At 35.2% G+C, this 17,595-nt stretch overlaps 1 protein-coding gene across 3 annotated transcripts; it reads right to left on the bottom strand.

Moving 5' to 3' along the window:
* Positions 1 to 821: 821 nt before the first annotated feature.
* On the bottom strand, positions 822 to 17,028 carry LOC100796032 (uncharacterized). 3 transcript variants are annotated; one of them, XM_041013414.1, is made up of 22 exons: positions 16,191 to 17,028; positions 15,397 to 15,459; positions 13,891 to 13,990; positions 13,647 to 13,788; positions 13,426 to 13,528; positions 13,270 to 13,332; positions 13,124 to 13,183; positions 12,898 to 13,002; positions 12,630 to 12,740; positions 8,842 to 8,883; positions 8,534 to 8,647; positions 8,272 to 8,456; positions 6,487 to 6,776; positions 6,284 to 6,399; positions 6,101 to 6,143; positions 5,924 to 6,015; positions 5,455 to 5,503; positions 4,102 to 4,172; positions 3,845 to 3,964; positions 2,898 to 2,983; positions 1,775 to 1,823; positions 822 to 1,122 (listed from the first exon to the last, which is right to left on the bottom strand). In XM_041013414.1, the coding sequence occupies exons 1-22, from the start codon at positions 16,359 to 16,361 to the stop codon at positions 1,078 to 1,080; spliced, it is 2,220 nt and encodes a 739-aa protein (XP_040869348.1). In that variant the 5' UTR covers positions 16,362 to 17,028; the 3' UTR covers positions 822 to 1,077. The 3 variants fall into 3 exon arrangements, with proteins under 3 accessions (XP_040869348.1, XP_003555542.1, XP_006606408.1); XM_003555494.5 differs by having other exon boundaries at positions 6,284 to 6,405; positions 13,270 to 13,350; positions 16,191 to 17,027; XM_006606345.4 differs by having other exon boundaries at positions 13,270 to 13,350; positions 16,191 to 17,027.
* Positions 17,029 to 17,595: the final 567 nt, after the last annotated feature.

Raw genomic sequence — 17,595 nt, 5'->3', positions numbered from 1 at the left:
ATCAGGATTGGCAAGATTAAGATTTTAAATTACATGATAAAATTTATTTATTTTTTTTAAATAAAAATTATGATTTAGTACCTAAAATTTGGAATGGATCTATTACGCTCAATATGTAATTTTAATTAACAATTAAATCTAGATCTTTTATTTTAATCTAAGAACTATTATTTAATCCTCTCATCTCTAATAATAAAACACTCCTCCTCTCACCTAATATGTCCCATATATATATATATATATATATATATATCTTTTAGTTCCTCAATTTAGGTGTTTAGGAACTAAAATGTATCTTTTACAAATTTAAAAAAAATACAATTTTAATTCCTTGAAATATATTAAGTTTCGACAAAATAATGCATGCCTACAAAGACAAATTATTGTTGAGGTTATTAGAAAATGATTTTATCAAAGATGTTAGGTCCAAATGCATATAACCAATCTACAACACCATCATGAACAAAAATTATTCTTGTTTTAAAACAAAATTGACTTTTATGTTGTCTCTTTCTATCTATCTCTGTATTGTCCCTTGAAAATCATACAGTTTTTATAATTTTTAAAATTGAATTACAAAATTAAATATTAACAAAGCCATATCCATTTTAAAACACCCTAACATGACCCCTTGGACAAAGTAATTAATTTAAGGAGTGTTTATTTAAAATAAACACAACCATTTGACCATTGACATAGGGGACAAGTTCCGTGAAATTCAAACGACAACTATATCATTTTCCTCTGGACCATTTTAGTTAATAAAAGTGGGGGGAACCATGTGAATGCAGGCACATTGCAAGAAAATGACAAGAGCAGCATGCAGTACAACAATGGACTTACATGGCAAGGAAACGAGCTACAAAAAATTGCTAAACATTGAAAAAGAAAAAAAAAAATATGATTGCATAAATTCACAATTACAGCTCAAGCTAACTCTGCCCTATTATAGAATATGAAAAGGAACAAAATTTAGATAGCACACAAAACACTACTCCCAATCCCCATCTCGGTGGTCTGCACATTCCACGCACAGCAGAGATTTTCAGCCAAGCAGTCCTGACATTCCCTCACCTGTTAAAAGAATAATCCCTTCTTCTTTACTCTTCTTTTCTCCCCAGGCTGCAGAAGCAGAAAAATCAGAAAAAACCTTCATTATATGCTCTTCAATGCTGGCTCAAAATATTCTACTCTAAAAACAAATGAAAAAGGACGGGAAAAAAAAATAGAAATAAACAGAATGCATGAACAAATGGAGTTAAGTAATATTCTTTCTGGCTTTCCAATACAATTCTACGAATTGAAGCAGTCAGAGACTAAAGGACAGGTTAGAATCATAACCTTATAAAGCTTGGTTAACTTCAAATAAAGAGAACTAAAGGAATCTAATTAAACAATCCCATACTACCCAAGCAGGGAACAGATACAATCAATGCCAGTTATTTCTAATTTCTACAAAAGTAACAGTAGAGTTCATCATTAGCAATGAGTGGCTAAACTAAACAAAATTTATGATGTTGGAAAACTGATGTTCTACCTTCATATCTCTCTTTTTTTTCTTTTTCTTTTGGTTTATCATGCATAGGTAAGAGTGCAAGGGCACATGCCACAGTTGAGCAAGAAAAACAATTTTTTAAGTGTTCATAACATCACACCAAAAAAAACATTTTTTTTTGGACAAGGCTTTGTTAAACAGAAGGCCAAATGGAAATTTTCTAGCATATAAACTATGGCATTTATATTAATCAGTAATGAGGAGAAAATTTATATATACCCTCCTCAGGATGAATAATCTCAAAGTGAGCACAATAGTGTCTCTAGCACTGCAAAAGGAGAAACATAAATATTATTAAAAGCAGAAGGCAAAACAAAAAAAAAAAAATCAGAAATAGATAAATCACAAATGAGATTACAAATTGCAATTTGCAACCATTTGAAAACTTGGCATGGGGTACTTCTCTTGCTTAAAGAGGTAATTCTCTGTTTTACTTAGAGATTAAAGAATAATGATTCCAAATGCATTGTAAGCAAATTAATAGTAACACATTACAAGTTTGTTCACTTGTCTAGTTCTCTTTCTCCATACTAATTATCTTTACAACTTGAGGTTCCACGAAGTTCTGACACTGGGGAGTAGGGATCTGAAGTGTAATTAAAAAAGAAATAGATTTGTTCTAATATTATAAAGAATTTCTTCACCATTTATTTGCAGAAAAAAATAAACTACAACATCCTCAGCAAAAGATGCATTTCCTTTGTTATCCAAAACCAACAGAAGCAAGAGCTAAAATTATTACTTCTCAGAATTGCAATGAACTTTGGGTAATAAAGATTACCAAAATACAAAAGTATATTATTACGAAAGAAAAAAATTAAAATTCTGCTTAAGGTCTGTATTACATTTAAAGATTGATGCAGAAGTAACCACAAACAAGAAGGCACAAAAACATATCGGCTACTGAATATAAAGTCTCATTTATCAAACACCAAGGATCCCAAAGGCCTATATATCTTCCCTTCTATCCAACAGATTGTTAGAGAGAATGGAGATTGGACTTTCTAGTGTTTTCAAAAGGGTTCAAAATTTTGTAGTTTTAGGTCAGCTTAAGCTTAAAAAAAGGAAAAGGTTTCCATTTTATATGATCACTTTTCATTAGCAGATAATGAAACACAACAAGCTAGATGGTGAAATCTCCTGAGGGGATCAGCATTCCAGTCAATGCTGAAATAAATGGACATGAAACATTGGGTAGTCTCTCTTGTCCAGTCAACCCAGATCTATATATTATTACTTAATTAGAGTAAAAACCCAACTGCATCTAAGAATTCCTCCAAAAGTTATTCCATATCCATAAACATACATTCATACAAAACAAAGCAACTGTGAGAACACTTACCCACTGAAATCTGTCTTTAAAAGGTGTTCATCACCACTGGAACCAATTATAATAAACTCTGAAGTATGTCCATATGGAATCATAACCTACAGAAGTAAATGCAAAAGGGATATCTAAAAATTAGCTAACCACTCAAGATCACGTCTTCTAAATACACAACAGTTTTCAAAGTATCTCAGGGAATGCTGCTAGCAACAATGTTGATTAACTTTCATTAAATATAATATGTCTCAACTCTCAACAGTTATTTCCTTTTTAAATAATTAACTACTTCTATCATCAAGAAATAAAAAAGGTCAAAAATTATCTAATGTCAACTTCATGAACTCTTTGGCTTTACTGATATCTATCTGGAGAGATAACTCCAAACAAAGGTCAGAAAGTTCAACAGACAATCACAAATTCGGAAATATCATACTTCTTAGAACTTTAATTAAATATTTAATAGAAGCTCTATTATAGAGAAATAAACAGTGTACAGAAATGGTCTGATTGTCAAATTCATTAGCTCTTTTTGGTTTCCATCAAACCTATCAGGTGAGAGATAACTCAGTTCATCCAACACAACCCAGAAAGTTGAACAGACAATCACATATTTTACAATATAATGCTTCTTACAATTTCAGACAGTCTGTAATTATATTCTGACAACATTCTTCTAGATAGCTAATATATATCCTCAGACAAACCCAATTGCCATGAGATTAAACACGCTGTTGCTTTCACAACATTATGATTATTATTCTGAAACATCAGGCCACACTGCCAGAAAGTTTCTCCGAAGATTTGCCTATATATAGAGTCTTGGCATGAGAGGAAATAATAGAGAAAATTGTGTTTTAAAAGAGGAAAGGGACATTTCATTAAAGAATTTTACTTCATTTCCTAGAATCAATGATAAATTAGCCAAATATCCATACAGAATAACAAAGAATAAAACATCTTACAGTGGTGGACGGTGAAAATTTTTCTGTGATTACAACTCCACTTTGTCCACTGCATTTGATACTGTAACCTTCCCTCGTAATGGCCAATGTGGCTGGCTCCCATATATCAAGATATCTAGTCTGTAATATCAAGCCAAAAATATTTATAAAACAGTTAGGAGTTCTTCATAAAGAAGACTGATGGGTCAAATAATATTTTGACACTAACATTCGAAAGAAATTCATAACAATTAAGAAAACTACTTTCATTAAATTACCGAATGAGAAACTCTATACGAAGCATGTCCACTGTAAAAAGCCTTCTCTATGTGGTTCTGCATTTCAGGATCTGAGAACAAATAACTCAATAAACTATTTTAGGATGACTCATCAAAATTTGCAGCTCTAAACAGGAAGGTAAGAAAGGAGACAAAAGAAAACTTGTATCACTGTTGAAATCAAGACATGTATGATACATCCAAAGCATATAAGTCAGTTCAGATTAAAATGATTTTAACTTATCTCTTGGGATGAAATCTTATCCTCCTTGTTTCTAATATCTTTTGTTCAAATAGACATCTTTATTATTAAATTTACTTTTTATAACTTCAGCCCAATGAATGCATAAAATTTGAAATTACATCCGTCCTTTTTATAAATATTTGTCTCAAATATATATAAATTAATAAGACACACTCCATTTAAAATTGCCCAACAACCATAATGGCACAATACCCCTTTCCAAGAACATCTGATGTTGTATAAATTGTGAATTAGAGAAGTAAACTTCATATTGAAGATGTCAGAACACCAGGGGCATGTTTGGATGAGGGATTTGGGAGGGAAAGGGAAGGTAAAACTTCTGGTTAGCCTTCCCCTTGATTGGGAGTCTTCTAAAAGGAGGGAAAGGGAACAGAGACTTTTTATAAACCCTATCTTACATGCTTTTACGACTTATCCCAAGTCATGCATGGGAGACTTCATTGGTGATTGTAAAAATCACAGTACGACTTGTACTGAATTTTATCTAACATAATATTTTTGAGGATAAAAAAAAATGCATGGGCATATATTGGATTGATTTTGTTAGTTTTTTTAGAAGAATGATACAATCATTTAAATTTAACTAACTCTCCATTTCCTCTTACTTGTCATAGTTAACACTCAAAACAGGATAAAGGTTTACCCTTCATTTCCTTTAACTGACCCTTCCTTCTCTCTTGATCCCTTTCCCTTCCCTCCTAACTCTAAAACATACCCTTACTCTTTTATAAATGCTGTGGTGGAGTCTAACTCAGTTGGTTGAGCAAGGTGTGTGAGTAGTTGTAAACCCCCCGACACTATCTTCGATTCCCACAGATAAAAAAAATACTTTGGTCGGGTAAAATAACAATTTCTCTCTCACAAGTCACAACAGCCATCATTCCCTTTTATATATTTTTTCCCATTTTCTACAACACATGACAAATGATAGGAGCTTAATCACAAAAAGACTATAGTAAATTACCCCAATGCACAACAATTCACAGTAAAACTCACCACAGACTTGCAATTATTTACTGTAAATCATTCAAGTTACACAGAAGGAAGAAACAAATAAACTTCAGAAATATTAAGATATAGATACTCACCACAAGCAATCTTTTTATTATCATTGGCAAAAACCTTCACAGGTTCTCCCTATAACCACAGAATGCATGAGATATAGTATAAAAAAAGACTAGATATCCAATAGCAGAAAATCAAACGCTGTCTAACTCAGTTTACAAAATACACATTCATGAATTGTTTTAGCTTCCCACTTCAGAAGTTACTTTTTAAGCATAATGCACTATAGTGCACTCAAAGCTCAAACCCTGCCCCCAGTATACTCAAATTCACTGTACGATCAATGAAGATTACAACTAGTAGTTGCTTATTTCCACCATAGAGCTACTTGAAATTCTTAATTCCTTGTTGGGTTGCCCAAGTGACTTTTTGGGACAAGTTGCATATCAGGCAAAACCCGTAACATAAATAAATACAAGCCACATTATAACAATTCACTCATTTTTTGCATACATGTGTAAGACTGCCATCATAGCAAGAGGGAAAAAGTACCTTGCGCTTCCTGTTATCCAGAGGTTGGACTTCAATGGCAAGTAATGTACCAACATCATCGGCGTTGACAAGGTAGGTTGGTTGCTTTGCCCCTGTATTTTGGACAAATCATGACTGAGTTCATCACAATACCAGAAGAAAGGGAGAACATAATCTTACGCAGAAGTATAACAATACCATCAATATAATTAAAGGAACCATCTTCCAAATGTCGAATCCACTGGTAGTCCAACAAGAAGGGACACAAGGTAATGTCAAATGTTTAGGAAAGATATCAAGCATTACCATATAATGAAAAACTCTTTTAAGTACATAAAGCAAGAAGAAACAAGTTCCAAATTATACACAAATAAAATGCACCTCAAAATTACAACTAGTAGTGCCATTGATGGAGTATCCACATGCTTGAAGTTCCCTTCCAGGAAAGGCTTCTCCTGAAATTTGAAGACCCTCTATAGCCGGCAATGGATCTTCATCTGCAGCTGCATCATGATTTATTCAATTTGGAATGGCCAACAGCAAGGCTCTGAATGTATTGTAAAGCTTAAAAGGTGATTACTTACCCTCAGAAAATGAAGAAGAAGGTTCTTCAAGAACTGGTGGTAAATAAGGAGAATATGAAGAACTGGGATCATCAACAGTGGTTGTATAAGGAGGGTTGCCAGAACTCCAATTAGTAGATGTTTCTCTCGTACTATGGGTTCCATCTCCATCAGGGTCATCAACTTCATTGTTGATCATGGGGTCACGAAATGTGACCTGTTTGTTGGTCATTTCATCTCCATAATGAGCAGGATGGTTATCACCCTGAGTAACTACCAGGTGGGTGGATGCATCAGGGGCTGATGAATACCTGTGAAATGAAACGGCCAATATATTTAAGCAAAGATGTCATTTTCCAACAGCCCAAAGAATGTCAAATTTTATCACACTGTTACATTACTAGTTGAAATATCACAACTAAAATTCACACTTCCAGCCTCCTGGAGGTGGAACTTAGTTCGACTTAAGGAACTGATAGCATAGCAAAGATAAATGGAAAGAGAGGAGAATCATATAAATTAGAATTTATTTTTTATTAAAAGATTCACTAATAGATTACAGCCCTTCAGCCCCTTCTCCAATTGTAAGAGACAAAAACTAAGAGAGAATTTCTATTTTAATCAACAAATTCTAATAACAAGCTGTGAATGACCACATGGATTCCAGGTGATATGAAATAAGCCAAGATAGATAACCAAGCAGGAATTCATTTTATCTATATTGGAACACCCATGCAATCAGAACAATATCCCTTCCTGAGGCACCCATTGCTATCGAAAATCAGTATCAGCTAAGCACCCTGTTCTGGAGTAGTTTTACTTCAACAGGCAACAAAGATAATCAATAATAGGAACTGAGCTACCAAATCCTACATGTAAGACTTCAGAAAAACTTTTACCTAAGCCAACTTGAAACCTAGATGCCAAAGCCAATTATACACTATGATGATCTACTATAAGAGCAGCATTATGAACCATTATATGCTGGCAATTAGCAACATTACAGAAGTAAGACAAGATCAAATTTTCTACTTTATAGTCTATAACTGAGGAGGGATAGCTACATAACATGCAGAAAGCTTCAAGTACCACCGATAATACCTGTCTAAAATTTGGTCTAGGCCTAATAAACCCCAAAAGCTAGCTCATGAGGTGAGAATTACCTAAGCCTTTATAAAAATATCTCAACACAAACACCTCATGCCTAGATTAGGCATCTAGAGTGTGGAGATTGTAAAACTGGTTTTTTTATATTGCACTAGGAAAACTATGAGGGGCCAAGTAGATTTTTATATTAGATCACCTAAGCTCTAATACCATCTTGAATTTGATTTAGCCCTAACTCAATCCCAAAAACTAACTCATGAGGTGAGGATTGTCCAAGCATATGTAAGCTCTACTTTGGCCATATATACAGTCGATGTGAGATCTCAACAATCTGCAAACCGCAAGTTTCCTTTTCTAAGACAGATATTTCAAGGATAACAATAGGAAATCTAGTCAACCTATATATTCACTGATAATAATGATGATATCATTGGTTTAGATAATGATGGAGCCATTAAAAATGTATGTCATATTGTGGAACAGCTTGAAAAGACAAGTCTCCATTTTTAAATAATAAGATCTCTCATCTGCTAGGAATAGTGCCAAACAGATTGCCTAGAAAGAATAGTCTATCCACTTCAGTCAAATGGAAGGGAACAACATTGCATGCATCAGGACCACTTTAACAAAGATTACATGAAAACAGAACCCACCAATACATTCAGTTCACAGTAGCAGTCTCCATTTGACCAGGCTCACCTGCTTGCAAGAGGTGAAAATCTCCCCAAATCATCAGCATCAACACTTGTTGCCACACCACCACTCAAGCCATTCTGGTGGCGACCCAATAGATCCGGTTCAGTGCCTGCCTGAGCATCAACAGAGACCTGAGGCTTTACTTGAGAGTACATATGCTGAGGTACCAGTTCAAGGCCATTTTTATTCTGATAAAAAAATGCAACTATTTAGAATTTATTTAAGCATATCAAGGAAAAGGGACAAAATCACAATATGAACATACTGAAGTTGTCAAAGGTGCACCAATCGAGTGAGGTTGTGATTGTGTGGCAACATTAGCATGGTTCATATCTGAACGCCAAGGTGTCAATTGATATTGTGACTCCTTTAGCTTTGACTGTAACAAAGAACAAATACAAACCAATAGATCAATTCCTATAGCAAAAACGAAAAGTAAACATTGCAAACTTTCAACAATATCTACTATCTCATCCAACTAAACTTAAGAACTAATTCGATTGAATTATCTACAAACCAAACCATAACAGGGCATACAGGAATACAAAGCACTCAAATATATGCCCAACATACCTCAGTGAGAAGAAGTTTTTCCTGTAAATGTTTAAACAAAACCTGCCAAATAGAAGAATTCACTGTGAATTCAAGATGAACAAGATCCTAGAATTTGGAAGAAAACAGACAAGGAGACAGTTATTGGTATCATCATATGACCTATACAGAGATTTGACAGACTTTTCCATGTCTGATATCAAGAAATTGCTTGAGAAAAGGGAGGTGCACAATTTAAACTTTCTTACTCCTGACCACAAATAGTGGAAGAGAAAGCAAATGCAACAACAACAATAACTTTATACCACTATTTGAGGTCAACTATATAAATCACACATCATTGGTTTCAACTAAAAACCAAATTTGTAGGGATATCTCTTGGAATTAGGCCATTGGAAGTTGGAACTAACTCAATCCCACAAAACCGGCTTGTAAGGTGAGAATTGCTCAAGCCTTATAAGCACTACTTAGGCCATATCTCTAATCGATGTGGGATCTCAACCCTTAAAGAGCCGACGTCCAGTGGCTCCACAATATAAAGCTTCATGCAGTCTTTCTGGTCAACCCCTCTTTAGGTAGCCCTTTCAAAGACAATGCAAACTAGGGGTGACCACAACTACAGCGGCTTTCCAACACACACCAAAGGCTATGGGCCTGGAGCGTGGCAATGCTCTCTACGTACAGATCTAAGGTACAACAGGGGAAATAAATCTCCCTAATAGACAGAAATAAAGACCGATTCCTGCCTAATCTGCATGTTCCACAAATCACTCACTATCCTAAAATAGTACAGCATTAACTACATAATTATATATTAGGAGATCCTACAGAATCTGGGTGATTCCCAGGTATCTTCCAACAATATCATTCACCATAAGATCCTTTCTAATCTGCATGTTCCATAAATCACTCACTATCCTAAAATAGTACAGCATTAACTACATAATTATATATTACGAGATCCTACAGAATCTGGGTGATTCCCAGGTATCTTCCAATAATATCATTCACCATAAGATCCTTTCTAATAATTTCTTACAATTTCTTTCTCGATCTCCCTCTACCCCTTTACATAGGGTTAAGAACAATGCGATCTACTCTCCCCACCAAAGCTTCAGTGGTCTTCTTTTCATGTGCCCAAACCACTTTAACCGATTTTCTATCTTAACATATTTATTTCTTCTACTCCGAGTCCAATTTTTTTCTCTTGTCCCTTCAAAGTCCAACATTCATTCACATAGAATATAGTTGGTCATATAATAGTAGTATGATAAAACTTTCCTTTGAGCTTGATAGGTATGTTTTGTTCATAAATAACTTTTGATGTCTTTCTCCGTTTTAACCACCCAGCTTGTATGATACATCCTATGTGTGGCATCATTAATTTCCCCATCATTTTGCAATATTAATCTCAGATACTTAAACTCAGATACTCAGAAGATTCAAATGCATTTGCAAAAATTTATTCATTTCATCAAGATAGAGAAGATTCAAACAAACAGCCCCTGGTAAAATACAAACACTTTATTATGCTAATTATGAATGACATGTCAAGATATCAGAAGGGGGAAAAACATATCAAACACAGACTTGTGAGCAGTAAATTGACTCTTAGAAATCAAAAGGGACATACAGGTAGTGTTGTTAAATAGTGGCCATGGCATGGCACATTTTTGCCAACCGCCATAGGAAATTTGTTAAGGGAGGCCCGCCAAGGCGGCGCCATAAGACGCAATGGCGTGTTTATATGGCAGAATTTCAGCCTTCCGCCATCAATAACACTACATACAGGTTAGTGGTATCTTATTCTACAGAATACAGTTGCACTTGAAAAAGATCTTTTTCAAAAAAAAACATCTGTTTTTATAATCAGTTTTAGTAATTTTCATCACTGTCTCTTGTATTTTAAGTAAATGATACCAGTGTCCTTTTTCCTATAAAGAAAAAACTAACAAAAGTCTTTCTTTTGATTTAGTTGTGTAAAAGCAGTGTTATCGATGGCGGATGGCAAACTATGGCAGCCAGCCGAAAATCCGCCATGTAAATATGGCAGATAGCATTGAAGCATATGGCAGAAGCAAAGCGTATATGTGTGCATGTGTGTGTATAATTCAAGAAATAAAATTGCAGACGTCAAGAGAACAGAGGTCAAAGGAAAAAACGTTGAGGGTTGGCTGAGTCAGAGAGAAACAAGAGCAAGTTTGAGGGAGCTGGAGACAGGCAGACACCGGAGATCATCGTCCCCAGAGATCCCCATCATCAGTTACGATCATCGCTAGGTGGTTGCTAGAAGTGGGTGGTGAGGTCACTGGATGCTTGCGGCATGTCCTTGAATGTTCGAGAGAGGAAAGGAGCTGTTTGTGTAGTCGAGTTTTTAGGCGGGTGGTCAGTTTTTTTAATGTTCCGAGTCCTAGGCTGGGTCGGGTTTTTAGATTTTTTTAAAATTTTGGGCCTGTTTTGACCAGGTTTTTAGGGTTTTTAAAATTTAAAACTAGGTTGCGCCAGGTCAGAACTCAGAACACCCAAAACCTATCTTTTCTTTTTCCTCCTTATCAGATTTACACCGCTCAACTCTGTTCCATCGTCTTCGTTTTCATTGATTGTCATTAAACAGGGCCACTTCTTCCACCATGGCCCGCCACACCACCACCATTCAAAGGAGCCCTGTGAAAATCTGTCATCGCAATCCACCATGGCCGCTTTTTAACAACACGGCTTACAAGATGCCTGTTATTGGTACTTTTTTATAACACTCTGATGATTGATAATTGGGTTTCAAAATTTGAGTTTAGAAATTGTTTATTATATACTTTTTTATGGTATAAAATTTTAAAATTATTAGCATTATTAATATTAATTATTTATTATATATGTTTTACAAATCTTTGAATTTTTTTGTTACACCACAACCTCAGAAATTCTGGTATACCCTTTGATTCATAGTATGGCACCTGTGAGTTAGATTGAACCATGGGAATCACACTATGCTGATAAATGTGGGTTATACAGAGAATAAATATAGACCCCCATAAATTTGGTAACTGATGTTATAAGCCCAGATAACAGAATGTATGAATTTTGAGGTGGGATGTTTTATGGTGTGACAATAAGTTCCTTTATATGTCTACCCAGAATCAGTAAGCATCCAAATGGCAAAAGACATGATAAGTTTTAAATTATTGTGTTTTCCTCTTCAAAAGCTTGATGCAGGTCACATCAGAGCTTTTATAGTTAGAAAAAGTTGTTGTCTACAACATTTGAGCAAGTTTCAGTCAGGTTGTTACAGATCAATTCAGATCTGCACAGTGCCACAACTCAAGTAGAATTACACTTTCAAATTTTAAGAGTTTCCCTTTAAATGCTTGATACCAAAGATCATATGGCAGATTTAGTACTGGAAAATGCTACTCAACATGTGTATACTGTACAATATCCATCAACATGCTATACCAAACATCTATTCTATTGTACTAGGAGAATATCTGGTCCTCAAGTCTTGCATTGTTCTGTTTCTCTAATTCGATAAACTATTTTTCTATTCATATATAATCCTATTAAGAAAAAACAAAGAGTCCAGCATAATATATTAAATAAAATGAGGAAAAGGGGAGTGAAATTCATGGATATCTTTGAATACCCTTCATAGGTCTTATATCACAATAGTTTAGCTTCAAGGATTTTTCTTCTTGGCAGCAACAGAGAGAGAGTCAAATTACATCCAGGTGCCATATTTGTAGGGTATACATGTAAGTGCTAATACAGGAGTAGCAAAATTACTTATTTCAAAAAGGGAACATATAAAAGCTGACCTTGACATTGCTAACAATTGATTGTGCATCAGGAACAGGAGGCTGCAGGGAGTATTCTGCAAGAAGAGGCAGCAAAGATGAAACAAATGTTGATCTTTCTTGCTGTGCATCCTGACCAGAAAAAGAAAATGCAAAAACTTAAAAATTGATTCTGAAACACAAAACAGAACAGTTACTGTCCATGGAGACTCATTGAAATATACTTATAGCAACCATGCAAAATTTAACACACCACACTAATAGTGAGGAAAAAAGTAGGAAAAATAACCTGTAATGCATATGTAAGACGTATATTTTCTTCAATTATGTCTTGTCGGTATGATAAAGCTTTTGATGCAGCATCTACAAGGTCCTGTTGCTGCTGATCAAAGGCCTAGCAGCAATATTACAAATTATTTATTTGAGCAGAAGCTCAACCAAATATAAGGAAAAATGCAAAACACAAAAGATGCTTAAGGAATTTCACAAAGATTTCAACAAAATTTCATGCATACCAGACGCATATATGCAATGCGCTTTTCCAAGACATATTTTTCGTTCCGTATTTGTCCTTCCTGGTATGGAAAAATGATCAGTCACCAAAATGGACATTGAGACAAAATATACTCTAAACAGCTTAAAACTATTTTACACCTTTTACCTTTACAGAATAATCAGCAAGACGTTTCCTTAATAGGATGATCTCTTCTTCATGTTCCCGAACCTTATTAATGGCCAGATCCTAAATAGATACACACATGACTCCAGAAATATCGAGCTCTTATTAAATATGAAATTTTAGAACTGAAGATAGTACCTGCTTCAATAAGCTATTATTATTACTATTCGTTTCCACCACAGGCATCAAACCTTGCCGAGGCGAATTAAATCGGGAATCAAGGTCTCCTTCTGGTAGAAGCCTATGACAAATACAGGATTCTAAAATTACACGACCCTTCTTCAACACTACTTACATATAGAATAAATATGACATCACATGTAGCTCTAGCACTATAATTGATATTTAATATCACATACCTGCTTGGAGAGACTGACCTTGTAGATGGAGAAGACAACTGAGAGTAGCCAGTATTATCCATAGGCAACTGGTCATTTGGCTGTACTCTCAATGTTCCATTTATTTGACTGTTCTCAGAATGGTCACCTGTATTGCTTCTGGCTGCGCATCCATTTCATGTTTGTTATTGGTGGACAACTAGTTTACTGGTTAGATCAGCTAGAAAAGAGGGCCCTGTAACATTGAGCTTATATACTCAATTACCTATAGATGGAGCCGATTGACGAGCTTCATAAGATCCGTGCTCCTGCTCCTTCCATTGAGCAGCCAAACGTGATTTTTGATCCACTGAATCTTCTTGCCTCTGTTAAAAAGTGTAATTTGTAAATAGACGTTTTAGTAAGGAGGGGTTTAAATTACCGTTTTTAAGAGTCTATTATACTCCTCTCAAATAATATTTCATCTTCTATTAGAAAAAAAAATGTTTCATTTTCCCATGTCATAAATCAGGGGAAGAGGATAAAATGATCATCAAAGTGAATGGAGGATAAAGTATTATAAAATAAAAGTTCATGGAAAGGCATCGCTTATCAGACATCTTGGTTTTGCAGATGAAGCACATAATTGAATTCTTTCATCTGCTTCGTGACATTACTGCATATGCATGGAAATTAGCACTTCTTCAAATACAAGAACTATTCCCACATGGTAACAGTTTCTGCCCCTTGTTCATTGTTGCCCTGTTGGTGTATAACAATAATCATCTGAAGTCCACACAGGCTCCATAAATCATCACTGCCCATCTAAATCTAGGGTCTATCTTAGGAAGTGGTTAGGATTTTGATGGTCATGTTACACATAAGATTCAAGCTGGGTGGATGAAATGTAAAAATGCTTCAGAGATTATATGTAACTTGTGCTCACAAACCACCTACCAAAGGAAAATTCTACCAAAGAGCTATAAGACTAGCATTATAGATGCCCTAACATAGTGAAGTTTGAGCAGTGAAGCACCAACAAGAGCAAAAAAAGAAAATAAGTGTAGTGTAATGGTAATAAGAATGCCAATGTGGATCCATGGGTGATGTATGAGGGGAGTGGACACATAAGAAAAGGTAAGAGTAGAAACAACTGTATCCAAGAGAAAATTCCAACTATCTCTTGGTTAGGATAAGGCCTTGATTAAGAACATAAGGTGATTAACTAATTATATAAAACTAGCGTACCCCATTGCCCAGAGGCTCTTCGCTATGCGAAGGTATGGGGGAGGGATAGTTGAGGGATTGGGAAGCTTTAGTCCATTTAAGTTCCTTTTTTTTTCCTCTTTGTTTTTATGTCTTCTTTTTACATTAAGGAGGATCACTTATCCTCCAAACTCCTTGTAATTATCTTCTCTTTGAGTTAATGAATTTCATTTTTATCCAAAACATGCATATCAGCGTGGAACGCACACATATACAATCCGGGTACCATCCTTATGGTCCTATCCTCATATCTAAATATAAGTAGTCCAAGATTGTCCTAGAATCTAGAACATGGACATTTGAAACGCATAAAAGTGTCCTCAGTTCAGCTAAAAAAGGTTCCAATTAGCAATTCCTACCTAAGTAAAAACAAATTCACATTCAAAGAGCAGAGAAACAGAAAGCAATTAGTACACAACTAAGCAATCAAATGGATAGAAAAAGAAAGCCCGCATTATAACACAGACAGTACCAATAATAATATGTGATAAATCAAGCAGATGCCATCACAGAATACAGAACTTACATATTTTTCCAGTTCCTGAATTTTGCTCAGAAGTTCAGACCTAAGCCGGCTATTCTCTTCTACCTGTCAAAAGAAACATGTTGCATCATTAATACCCTATCTCACAAGGTATGACATGGAAGAAGCCACCATTTCATTTTACCAACATAAAACTACCACTGCAACTGCAAGCAACAGTAACGTTCTCCTTAGAAGAGCAGAATAGAAGTTAAAACCCCATTGTGACAGCAATCAAACCAGAAGAGAGGAAGAGTGAAAAAAAATGAGGGACGACCAACCAGGTTTATATATCATATTATCATATTATATTATTAAATACAACAAAGGTTTTTAAAAAACGGTCTGTGCGTGATTACGACCGCAATGTTATGGCTTTTGGGGTCCACAACGTTTTGGCTTTTGGGGTGTCTATAACCTCAATGCATTAACGCAACCACAACTGTGGCAGCATCGACCACATTTGTCTGCAATTTCCCACGGTAGCAAGAATGGTGAAGAACCATGACCACTGCCACAATTTAAAACCTTAAACACCAGTCATACTCTATCCCTAATGATATCCCGAGGACCCAAATTCAATTATATTATTTTTCTCTTTTCAATACATAAATAAAAACGCCCAGCAAGCACCACAACACACAAATACATAATTAAATAAGCCATCATCTAGACATTGAAAACTTGGACCGCATGGCAAAACACGTTAATCAAAAAACCTAATACGAAAATAATGAACAGGCACCATCCAATGAATCATACTTATAACGAAGCACGTGTTGAATCCAAAGTACTACCTGTTGCTTAATAGTGGCCTCGGCAGCTTCAACAGCCTTCATGACCTGATACAAGTTATCATTGTTGTTAGAAGAGAGGTTAGATTGATCATGCACGTGTTGTTGAGCGTGCTGGTTGATATTCAAGCCCGAGAATTTATCGGCCAATTTCCCATCGTGACCATTCTCCATCCCCTTCTTCTCCAATCAGTAATCACTCCCCCCCAAAAACAACAAAGCAAAAAACTCTAGGGAATCAAAATCACACTCCCAAATCAATCACCAAATATCTAAACATACACAGATACCTAGGGTTACTTCTAAATCATAATCAAAATCATCACAAGCCACTCACTACTGAACCTTGAAACACTTCCACAACTGCACCTCCTCTTTCGTCAAAAAATAAAAAATAAATAGAAAAAAAGTGATTCTAAGCTATCCACAACCGAATCCAACCCTTGCAAACGGCAATCAGATTGAAATTGCTGCTGCATCAGAAATCAACCGCGTGACCCGAAATCTAGAGCGAGAATACTGGGAATCGAGGTGAGGAAATAGAATGAAAGGAGGGTTTGAATTGGAATGGGAGGCTTTGAAACCCTAAAGAGAAGTGAGAAACAGAACAGAGCGAAAATAAAAACAGAAGAAAACAAAAGAGAAGGGTGAGGAAATGAAAGAGAAGGGTGATGAATAATGATGGTTATGAAATGAAGGATAGAAATTAGAATACTTTGGTGCGGTCAAGGGCGCGTGGTGGGTCTTCGGTCGTAGGATTCATTCATAGCTTTTGCTTTGGATCGAAATTAGTTTAGTTTCTGGTTTCACCAAAGCTTTGAGTTGGCCTTGTCCTCTCTTTGCAATGTAAAATAAACATTTAAATATAATATTATTACAAAATCCCAAAAAAAGTTAAAAAATTTATACCCCTTCTTCTTTCGTATATGTTACAGTCTATCTATTTGGCTGCTTAATAGATGCATGCCATGTATTTGGCTCAACTCAATTGGTTTCTTCCTTCTTCTTTTTTCTTCTCTCTCTTGTGATTACATTTCAACTTCAATGATTTTTCTTTTACAGATTAATAACATGGAAATTATCATCATACTTCCTTTGGAGTGAAGTACAATCCACGGCTTCAAGTTTTATCTCTTTGTTTTTTGTTTTAAATGGTTACATTTTTTTTCGTGGTGATTTTGCCTTTTGCTTTTGATAATTTGTTTCTATGCGTGTGTCTATAATTGGTTGTTACAAGTTATTCATGATGTATGTGTATGAAACTTTTAAGAATTGGATTTGATTTCCACAATTCACACAATAGAATATTAGGTCGTGATATTCGAATTTCGTTTTTTCTTCTTGGATTTTCTTTTGTTTCTTCTTAGTTTTAAAGATCTTATTATATTTTCTTTACCTTTAAGTCAAT

This window comes from Glycine max, chromosome 20 (assembly GCF_000004515.6).
Source record: "Glycine max cultivar Williams 82 chromosome 20, Glycine_max_v4.0, whole genome shotgun sequence".
NCBI lineage: Eukaryota > Viridiplantae > Streptophyta > Magnoliopsida > Fabales > Fabaceae > Glycine > Glycine max.
The sequence above is the reverse complement of the archived record's forward strand: the minus strand, read 5'-3'. Positions and strand labels throughout refer to the sequence as shown.

Excerpts from the sequence above, each read along its gene's own strand:
- LOC100796032 (XM_003555494.5), bottom strand. The coding sequence starts at position 16,361 with ATGGAGAATGGTCACGATGGGAAATTGGCCGATAAATTCTCGGGCTTG. Across the intron at positions 13,351-13,425 it reads ATAATAGCTTATTGAAGCAG|GATCTGGCCATTAATAAGGT; the intron begins GTACTATCTTCA and ends GTATCTATTTAG. Across the intron at positions 8,884-12,629 it reads CAATTGTTAGCAATGTCAAG|GTTTTGTTTAAACATTTACA; the intron begins GTCAGCTTTTAT and ends TCTATTTGGCAG.